Raw genomic sequence first — 9985 nt, 5'->3', positions numbered from 1 at the left:
ATCCCTGTGAGTGCTTTACCATTTTCTTTTTCTTTCCCTCCTCCAGGTTCTTCTTTTTCTGATATTTTTGGTGTTTCCGCTTCAATTGCATCTTCTTTATTCTGTTGGATATCGGAGGGTTCATTACTCTCGGAATTATTCTCCAATATGTGATCTTCACCACTTTGAGGTCCAGGGCTGCCAGGTAAAAAAGAGGATTGTTCAGCACCTTCGTTGTGGGACCCAGTTCCCTTACCGTCCTTGTGGCCCATCTTATCTGCTTCCCTTCCTCCATTTGGGCCCAACACGTTCGATCCCCTCTCCTGTCCTCCTGTACCTGGGCCTCCAGACCCCAGTGGTGCTGCTGGTGGTTGAACTGTGACACCATCTCCTTCTAAACCAGCCGCTCCGCTGCGCACTTTCTTATCAATTGATGATTCCCCGGTATCTTGCGATGGGTCTCCACTCAATTCTTGTTCACCTTCCGCAGCTTCAACCGCCTTTATTAATCCCATTCGAGTGGATAACAGCCCGCAGTCCGCCTTTAGAGACACGCCGTCATCTCCACCATTACTCGTGTGCCTCAAACCGTTCCCTCCACCCTCACTGCAGTAATCGTCCATCGCGTGTCCAAAAACCGCACCGCACCACAGCACGCAGAGGGCACACACCAGCAGCACACGGCCAGTCATCATCATCGCCATCACTCCTGTCACTTGCGTGCAGCCTTCAGCACAAACTAACAATACGTCAAAGCAGAGTGGAAACAAAAAGATAGACAAGTCACACAGCCACGGCACAGTCAAAGTAACACATCGCAGCATCCCGGCGCACACACCATGAGGCAAATAAAATCAGTGGAAGGGCAAAAAGCGCAGACACACACACAGCTCCGCAGCAAGTAAACAGCAAGAAAAACACAAAAAAAGTAAAAACAGAACAAGAGCAAACAAACACCAATAAATTTGACACAGCAAAAACAAGAAAGAAAAGAAGCTGTACCGAATGGCTCCAGTGCGCATGCACCTATCCTCAAATGTGTGTCCACATAAACAGTTGTCTCCGTGTTGTGCGTATGAGTGTGTTCGGGATGCGTGACAATTGGCGGATACAGGAAGCAGCAACATGAAGCACACATCAGGGCAGCGGAAGCAAACAAAGCAAAGCACAATCATCATAATTACTCTTACTTCATACATCGGAACACAGCAGACGTACACATGTCCCCGTGGCTGAGTGCTGGCACGCACAGCCCACGCTCCCTTTTAGCCCACAGTGGTGCACGCCAGCGCGTATACGGCGAGCAGCAGCGGGGCACACACCCACGCAGAGCTGCTGAGGCTGCCGTCGAATTCGCGAAGACGTGAAGGTGCGCGGGTGGTCGTCGTCGTAGTTGGCGTCTCCGTAGTCGTAGTAGTTGGTGCCTCTGTTGTAGTGATTTCTGCTTCTGGTTCCTGTGCTTTAGTGTTCGGCGAATTTTGAGTCTGCGCCGTGCTTGGTGTAGTATCGTTCCTCATACTTTGTGTCTGTGCATTATCGGTCGGATGTGGAGATTCTCCCGTACCGGTTGCCTCACCTGTTGACTTTGGCTCTGGGGGCAGTGGAATGGAGACAGCGGGATTCGGTGCGACATTAGCACTCCCGCCACTGCTGGGTCGTGGTGCAGTTTGCGATCCCTCTGGTGGCTCTTCCTTTTCATTGCCGTTTTTTCCCAGGGGGTTATCACCGCCATCTTTTGTGGTGTGGTCGGCTTCGTGGTGCGCTCCGGGTCCTCCTCCTCCACCGCCTTGCGGTGTTGCCTTTGCCGTCTCTGACACCAGTGACTGTCCTGTGACGGTTTGTCCTGAAGCCTGACTGCCCTGGGAGGAACTCCCACCTCCAGCATGCACTCCACCTGCTGCCTGCTGAGATGAGTTGGGGAGTGGGGATGTTGTGCCTGCAGCGGGCCCTCCGCTCAAAGACTCCTGTCCACTTGCATGGGTCTGGGAATCGGACACGTCACCAGCGTCAGAAGGATTGGAAGTGATACTTCGCAGTTGATCGGTACTGGATTGATCCTTCCTCGTCGTAGGAGTGAGTGTTTCAGGGGGCGTGGGCGTAGGAACATCACCCACTTTGCTTCCCCCACCCTCCTCGTCTTCCTCGTTTTCCTCGTTTTCCTCGTCTTCCTGATTGTCATTTTCTTCGGAGTTCACATTCACCTTTCGTTCAGAGCCATCGACCACGGGCTCACTTTCCGCAGCCATCACTGCCCACATGTGTCCAGCAGTCACCGCGCCATCACCAGCAGGCCGCACACGCGCCTCCGTCGCAGCAACTGCCGCACACACGCACAAGAAACAGCACATCAGTGAAGACACCAACAGGACGCAGAGCACACGGCCAGTCATCATCACAAACAGTTTAGCCACTTAACGCTTTGAAGCCAACCTGCAATAGCATGTGAAAACAAAAGGAGAGACACGCCCGCTACACCACGCACAGCCACCGCACAGCAACAAATGGCAGCGCCCAGCAGCAGCAGCAGCCTCACACACCATGAGACACATGGAATCAGTACAATTGGGGAACTTGCACACCGCCCTGCAAACAAGAAAAATAATAAAAAAAACAAAAAGAAGCAATGAAAATTAAACAAAAAAAAAAAAAAGAAAAACCAAATCCAGAGCTCCAGTGCTCATGCATATGAGTACGTCCGGGATGCGTTCAACGTCAAGTATTTGAGGAACAACGCGGAGCACACACCCACGCAGAGCTGCTGAGGCTGCCGTCGATTTCGCGAAGACGTGAAGGTGCGCGGGTGGTCGTCGTGGTTGGCGCCTCTGCATTCATGGCCGTATCATTTGGTGCCTCCGGCGCAGTGGTGGTTGTGGTGGTTGGCGCCTGTGTCGTAGTTGTCGTTGTGGTTGTCGTGGTTGGTGCCTGTTCCTTAACTTGTTTACCAGCTAGCGCCACTTCTTTATTATGCTTCCGATTATTTACATCTGACTTATCGGAATCACCTGTTGATCCTGGTGAAATGATATTTTCTTCTGATGCCCCTTGCTGAGCAGACGCATCTCTTCCACCTTGCGAAGTGGGCGCTCCACTTGGTCCTTCTCCTGTACCTGTCGATGTTGGAGTTGCTGGAGCAGAGACGGTCTTCGATGGTCTCTCTGACGAATCGGACTCCTTATATGAACTCTGTCCAATACCTTCCGTAACTTTTGCTCGTGTATTGCCGGAATCGTTTGAAACCACTGAATCCTGGAGCGTTGGACCTTCTCCAGCTTTATCAATTTTATCTCCACTCCCTGCCGCGCACACGTACGGGCAGCAGCAAAGGGCAAGCACCAACAGGGCGCACAGCAGACGGCATGTCATAATCATCGTGAGTGTGGTCGTTCGGTGGTGTGGAGCTGATCTGCACAGTGAGAGACATGGAGAGCAACAGGGGAGACGAGAGGTGCGGCATACACACACAGAGGGCACACCACACGAGGAGAGGGCAGCAGCCAGGCATGCACCGTACGCCGCACACCACGCACAACACACACTCCAATCCACGGCAGCAGGCACACACACACACAGCCCTGCCGCAACACCAACACACAGATGGAAGAGGGAGAAGCAAACAGGAGCGGCAGACAAGGCTCCACCGCATGCACATACGGCGAGAGCGGTCCGTCGTGTCGGCACCCCTCACGAAGGGTACGCACACACAAAAGAGAAGGTGCAGCACACACATCAACACAAAGGCAAACTAGCAATAAAAAAAGAATAATCTCTGCACACCGCGTGAATTCGTTTTCCACGGAAAGTGCAGCCAATATTCATCGCAAAGCAGCTTGTTATCTTATTTTTGCTGTACGCTGTTGCAATAACGAGTGAGTAGCGCAAGGGCCGTCCGTACAAAAGTGGCAAGCATTCCGTCCGAAAAATGCCGTCGTGCGGGCTGGGGCGCTCCCAAACACTCGCATTACCAATTAACAACGACGGGGGCATTTCTGCAGTGGATGAAACAAAGTCTCTCGTGGTCCTTCTCGAATACCCGCGTTTGTGCTTCCTGTGTGTCTTACCTGCTGGCACCTTCAGTGACGACCTGTGCGCGAGGCGCCTGTTAAGAAGACGCTGGCATCATTGTGGCATCCGCATGGGAGGCCTTCTCCAACTATCGGAACGCCAGGCGGAGCACGTCGGACATGCGCCCTCATATTGTGGACGAACGAGCGCACTCTGCTGCAGGTTGGGCAGGATGACGTCAATCCGTCGCTCGCTGTTCGGCAATGATTTGCGGCGCTCACGTCGGGAAGAGGTTCTGGCGGAGGCAGCGGCGGGCCGGTCTCCTCAGTGAGGGAGGGACGTCACCACCGACACAGAGGGTTACTTGTGATACGAAGGGCACGCGCAGGCCTGTCGAAGAGTGAGCAGGAATCGCACCGTGCCTTTGCGCAGAGCCGCCACTCATGGCACGTTGTCCGGGTCGTGCCAGGAATAGAGTCCTTGCCACACCGACAGGCGCCTGTAATGCGGTGTACGCGCCCTTCCTTTTCTTCTGGGCATCCCTCCAGTACGGCCACCTGACTGCAGCGAGGAAGTCCACGTGCCAGATTGGGCCGCCCTCCTGCGGGAGGGATCGTGCAATCATGGCTTGTTCGTCAGCGGCCTCATTGCGTGGGATACCGCAGTGCGATGGAGAGAATATAAAGCTTACAGAGTGACCTCGCTGTATCAAGGAGAGCAGTGTAATCCAAATCTCTTCGGTAACGTAGTCTTGCATGGCCAGTGGAACGACGCGGAGTGATTCCATCGCCGAGAGGGAGTCCGTTGCCACCAGGATTCGTGTGGGCGATTGGGATGTTTCCAGAGAAAAGGTATGAGATGTCTAATGCCATTTTCAGTGGCGAGGCACTCTGCTCTATATGAGCGTGCGAGCCTGCCAGCTGCTGTACGATGGACCTCCACAGGGAGATCATTTGTCGTGGTGGAGCCATACAATAGTGCAGCGGATCCAGATGCGAGTTCGGCGAGAGATGAAGAAACGTCTGTCAATAATTCAAAATCATAATCTCCTAGAGAGGAGTAAATAGAATCAAAAGCCGTGCGCTTGACATCGTCAGAGGTGTCTTGGGCAAAGCGTGGCTGACTAAATTCCTCTTTATTGCAACTCACAGTGTCCCAGAGGAAAATTCGATGTTGAATAGGAGGAGCACGATTGTGGCTGTGGGGTATCCCAATAATGTTACATACGCGGCGCAATCCATTAATAACAGCATCTCTCGGAGCGGGATCGATGTCGCCGCTTTCCCATGCATGGACGGCGGCATGGCCTCCAATCAGATTGCGCCACGCACGTCCTCAATATAACGGGGAAGTGTGAGGCGTTCGTGCTGTGTGGTGCGCGGAAACCAATGATCCTCCGCAGCGGTGCTGGATTGGCTGCCAGGTGGACAGAAGTATCCTTCTTTGCTGCGCGCGGACCAAGCGATGCCGTGCAGCTGTCGCGGTGCCGCACTTCCAGGCTGTGGAGGTGAGTGGGGGCCGGACACGGTGCGATTGCCTCGTCGCTGTGGTGCAACGCACTGTGGACGCACCCAACCAGAAAGTATCGCGTGGTGTGATGGGACGCACCAGCCTCTGCACCCAGCCGCAGCTGACAGCAGCATGGCACGGTCTGCTTTGCAGCGGTGGAAGCGTGCGTAATCAAAATTAAGGAGTCGATCAATCGCATTGCCGAGCAGACGCACCGGGTGGGACTTGGCGCGTGGGTTCCCATCGCTCAGACGATGGTCGGCCGTGTCCTCGTCGGACTGTCGGTGTGAGGCGATGCAGAACAGAGCAGCACCGCTCCCGTCCGCGCCGATCTTCAGGCTGTGCTCGGCAGCCCATGTCGTTATAGGTGACACGGCAGTTGGCATTGCCGCACCACAGGCACGGATGTCTGCACACAAGGCAACAAGCGTGCGGCCGTCAGCGTGAATGAACGCCGACGCAAAGTGAATGCTGTACAGGCGGCGCAGCAGACCATCCACGTGGTGGAGTAGGAGCTGCGGTCCCACCACGCTGCATTGGGCTGCCCCGGCTGAGGCGAGCCGCTGTCAAAAATATTCTTGGCGAGCACTCACCCAAACGCAGCCGCTCGCAGGTGATTTGCTACCAGCGTTGGGCGCGACGGCCCAGGCGCGGTAGCCCGTCGAGCACGGCCAGCACTCGCCCTTCGTCCGCGGTGTCGATCGCAGTCGAGATGCCGATCGGGACGGCGAGAGAGCGGTGACGGCGACGGTGCAGCGCGGGACGCGGCCACTGCGACGCTCGCACTCGCTCAGCCCTCGTGCCGTTTTTTCACTGACAAGCGTCATCACGTCCGAGGCAGTGCGTCGTGGCGTGGATACAGGCTGACATCGGTGGTGTGCCAGCAGTGCCGACAGGCGGCTGTGGACCAGTCCTTCGCTTACCCCTAGCAGGGGCAGAGAGCAGCGGGATGGGCCGGCAACTCTCTCAGTGCGGCATGCGTCCTTCCCGTGTTCGCGGATGGAAGTGTTTTTCCCCGTTTCCCAGCAACTTCGTAGGCTGCTGTCAGCGAGTGAGGTATTGATCATCGTTCTGTGCAAGCAGCGGGCAGCGGGTACAAGATGGCGCAGAAAAGCACTCAATACGCCGCCGGGGCCAGGGGCCACGCCAGGCAAACAGTCGCGGATGGCCGAGTCAGGTGCACACGGCGTGAAGGGCCAATCCATATCCCAGTCACCAGATGGCACGCAAGCACAAACTGTGCAGAAAACAGTGAGGATCGCAGCACTTGCGACGCGGACAGTGTGACGCACGAGCAGGTTGCCGCTGCAGAGGCAGAGCACAGACGCGGTCCCAAGAGTGCTGCAGCCCAGCCGATCCCAAAGGGCAGGGACGTGGTGCCGCCATGCCTCGGAGCATCACAGGACACCAAGCTGTTTCGCACGGACCTCTGGCAGCACGGAGAAAACACGGCGAAGGGTATGATTGCGGTCCTCCCGTTTGTGGAGCACTTCAGCTCGGGGCAGGCTGCCTCCCGGTAAGAAAGTACGCTCGTTGCATGCTGTCGCCGCAACAGACTTGGCCTGCTCCATTCCGTCCGTCGTGATTCCTGTGGGCCGTCACGGCTGCCGCGCGGGATATGGCGCTCAGCTGCTCGTAAGATGCCTCCGCGGATGCCCGACTATGTGGAGTCGGCGGCAAGGAGTGTTTCGCACAACGAGGTGAAAGCATGCCAACCCGCTTTGCGCAGGGCAGAGGTGGCTTTCTCCCGCCGAGGCAGCGTGTTGGCTATTCGCGGAATGCCATCGTCCATCCCCACCGAGTAAGATATTAAGCAGTGGTCCAAATCCATGTAGAGAGTGGATCGCCAGTGGGTGACACGTAGCACGCGATACGCAGTCACGTCAGGGGACGAGGCATTAGGATGTGTGTTCCGTGTTGCCTGTGTCAGGTCATTTGCCAGCTCAAACTTCATATCAATTAAAACAGCAACGAAGTTCTCTTCTCCAGTCGTTGGTGGTGTCTGACTGTCACGGAGCTCATGATGTCAATTCGGGTCACCCGCGATAATCGCAGCGGGTCCTAAGCGACAAATGGTACTAATAAACGAAGAGCTCTGAACGGTTGCTGTGGGAGGTTTGTGGAGATTCACCACGCAGATGCTGGGGCTGGCCGGTGGAAATACACGGACAGCAATGGTCTCCAGGAGGTCAGTGCCAGGGAGCGGCAGGCGCTCGCACGGCAGAGAGTGGCGCACCAGAATGGCAACGCCACCAACGCGCCCAGTGCGGCCTGAAGAAGGCCATTACAGCCGGAAGCGTTTGTCGCTACGTCACTGCGGTTATTTATTTCCTGGAGAAGAACAATTTCAGTTTAATGCAGCTCCCATCGCGCAGCAAATGCCATCTTTTTTACAAACGAGAGGCCTGCAATTTTAAGCTTCCAAATAGTGATGTAGCCATCCATCCTCGGGCCGGAATTATTGTGGACGTCACCGCCACGGGCGATATCAACGGAATGACCGCAGCGAAACGGTCGTGCAGTTTTGTCCGACAGTCTGCAGGCAGACCGCCTCACCTCCCCGCACCGGGCATGGCGTGGAACCTACTCGAGGGGTGGAGTTGTCTTGGTCTCCGTCGTGCTCGCAGCAACGCCCTGCTGCAGAGTTCCTATACGCAACCAAAGCCCCAGCACCGCGACAAGGTGCGGACCCCATCGCTGGGGCCAGGAGAAGCCGCAGTGCCTCCTGCTCTCATCAGGGATCCTTGTTGACGTCTTGATGCGGACAAGCGTCCATCGGTTCTTACAAACGACGCCGTACACCTGCGGCGCATCCTGCGCTGTGGGAGGCACGACCCTCACCACAACCGGAGTCGTCCACGCGCCGTCGGTACGCACCACATTTTCAATGAAAAGGCAGGGATGCGTCATGGTGACAGCAAAGCATCCGCTGGAAAATCGCAACACAGGCACCATAACAAACAGCACCCGAAGCGCTGCAAGCCACGGGTTAACGTGGAACAACTGACGCATGGCGTATGTCGAAGGAAAAACTTAGTGGCCTCACAAGGACAAAAGAGGCTGACACTTCAAAACAAAAAAAAAAGATACGGAAATATCAAAAGAAGATTAAAGTGTCCGCAGTCAAAGCATGCCACCAATCAAAAAAAAAGTGGAATGAGAGCACCCAACCAAAATAAGACAAAACAATAAAAGAAAAAACAAGAAGCCGAAGCGTGGGACGACCAGCACACACACTCTCATTGCTCCCGTAAAGCAAAACACACACACAGGGAGAGAGAGAGAGAGAGAGATGTCGCCCACTCAATGCAATGAAAACAAAACAGAAACAGTTACGGTGCTCCGCCCATGCAGCCAGGCAGGACGGCAGCGGTGCGTGTCGTGCAAAAGAGAGCACCAACGGGCCTGCATGGGTGTGCATGCATATATACAATGGGTACATTATGTGTGTGCTGCGTGGGATGAGGTGAGGGCGAGAGTCCATGCAAGGGGACACACACAGAGAGTGAGCGAAAGACGAGTGTGTGTGTGGGCGGTGCACGGCTCTCTCTCCCTCACTCTCACGCGGCCACCACCGCAGCCGCACACGCAACAAGAAGAAGAAGCAAAAGAGGGGAGGTGCTGTGGGAGACCGCGGTGCTGCTGTCACTGTCGCCAGTCGTCGCCGTGCCATTTTTCATGGCTGTGGCTTCGACTGGTTTTTCTCTCGGAGGTTGAGCATTATCAGTAGTGTCAGTTCCTGTGGTCGTTTCCTCGTGAAGTGGAGGAATTCTATTTGAAGACGGCGTAGATGCTCCTTCTTGACTGCCAGTTGATGTACTCTGCATTGTATTGGCTGCGGATGCAGGATGTTCGTTAATGCTTTCGGCCGCATCAGGTAAATTCTCTGATGCATCCGTGCTCTTGCTCTTTGTCTCCTCTTTTACTGACGTCAATACTTCGTGGTAAGTTTTTGGTTCTGTCGCTGCTGCTTGTGATGATTTCATTGGAGTCTTTTCACTTTCTTGTAATTTTGTATTTGGATCAGCTGACGATTCGTCTGTTCGGGAAGCTTCTAAACCCCCTTTTACCGTTATTTGTTCTCCCGAAGAGCGTAAACCACCGGCACCCAACGTGGCGACTTCGTTGTCATTCTGACCCGTTGTTGTTGGAGCAGAACTGTTTTGTTCCGGTCCGTTGTTGAGTGTATCTGCTGCCTCTCCGTCGTGTGGCTGGGCGTGTTGACTCTCCTTTGCTTCTGGCACCTTATCTTGTTTTGAAGGCTTCCCAACTGCATTGGGTGAAATACTGACGGTGGACCCTTCGCCACCAATGCGGGATGAAGAATCAACACCAGAAGGAGAAGACCGCGAAGTGAGAATGGCGTCAGGAGCAGCAGGAACAGAAGCACCAGATGGTGGTTTTATTCCTCCTCCTGCTGCTGCTGCTGGCGGTAGTACTACCGGTGGTGGTGTTTCGCGTATCTTCGCTTCTTCCTCCGCTTCTTCATCTTCGT

At 55.0% G+C, this 9985-nt stretch overlaps 6 protein-coding genes across 6 annotated transcripts, besides 8 other annotated features; 1 reads left to right on the top strand and 5 right to left on the bottom strand.

Annotated features, from left to right (window-relative positions):
• On the bottom strand, positions 1-683 carry Tc00.1047053508747.59 (mucin-associated surface protein (MASP), putative; the record flags this gene model as incomplete). The annotated part of the gene is made up of 1 exon (XM_801162.1): positions 1-683. A coding segment is annotated over one exon (683 nt), but the record flags the coding sequence as incomplete, so codon positions are not given.
• Positions 1-1230: a sequence feature (heterozygous, Esmeraldo-like haplotype).
• Positions 883-974: a sequence feature (T-rich).
• Positions 1231-1653: a sequence feature (haploid, Esmeraldo-like haplotype).
• On the bottom strand, positions 1245-2372 carry Tc00.1047053508747.50 (mucin TcMUCII, putative; the record flags this gene model as incomplete). Its single annotated transcript, XM_801161.1, has 1 exon — positions 1245-2372. The coding sequence occupies one exon, from the start codon at positions 2370-2372 to the stop codon at positions 1245-1247; it is 1128 nt and encodes a 375-aa protein (XP_806254.1).
• Positions 1654-6496: a sequence feature (areas not merged during assembly with more than two copies in the genome that could not be assigned to a particular haplotype).
• Positions 2567-2635: a sequence feature (T-rich).
• On the bottom strand, positions 2692-3348 carry Tc00.1047053508747.40 (mucin TcMUCII, putative; the record flags this gene model as incomplete). The annotated part of the gene is made up of 1 exon (XM_801160.1): positions 2692-3348. The coding sequence occupies one exon, from the start codon at positions 3346-3348 to the stop codon at positions 2692-2694; it is 657 nt and encodes a 218-aa protein (XP_806253.1).
• Tc00.1047053508747.30 (uncharacterized protein) lies at positions 3399-3725 on the top strand (the record flags this gene model as incomplete). Its single annotated transcript, XM_801159.1, has 1 exon — positions 3399-3725. The coding sequence occupies one exon, from the start codon at positions 3399-3401 to the stop codon at positions 3723-3725; it is 327 nt and encodes a 108-aa protein (XP_806252.1).
• Positions 3957-7768: a mobile genetic element.
• Positions 6497-9985: a sequence feature (areas merged during assembly that could not be assigned to a particular haplotype. This can correspond to areas where the two haplotypes were merged or to regions with more than two copies in the genome that were merged during assembly.).
• Tc00.1047053508747.10 (uncharacterized protein) lies at positions 8074-8502 on the bottom strand (the record flags this gene model as incomplete). Its single annotated transcript, XM_801158.1, has 1 exon — positions 8074-8502. The coding sequence occupies one exon, from the start codon at positions 8500-8502 to the stop codon at positions 8074-8076; it is 429 nt and encodes a 142-aa protein (XP_806251.1).
• Positions 8761-8783: a microsatellite.
• On the bottom strand, positions 9051-9985 carry Tc00.1047053508747.5 (mucin-associated surface protein (MASP), putative; the record flags this gene model as incomplete). The annotated part of the gene is made up of 1 exon (XM_801163.1): positions 9051-9985. A coding segment is annotated over one exon (935 nt), but the record flags the coding sequence as incomplete, so codon positions are not given.

This window comes from Trypanosoma cruzi, genomic scaffold (genome assembly GCF_000209065.1).
Source record: "Trypanosoma cruzi strain CL Brener 1047053517039 genomic scaffold, whole genome shotgun sequence".
NCBI lineage: Eukaryota > Euglenozoa > Kinetoplastea > Trypanosomatida > Trypanosomatidae > Trypanosoma > Trypanosoma cruzi.
Note: the sequence above shows the minus strand (reverse complement) of the source record. Positions and strands in the feature narration are given on the sequence as shown.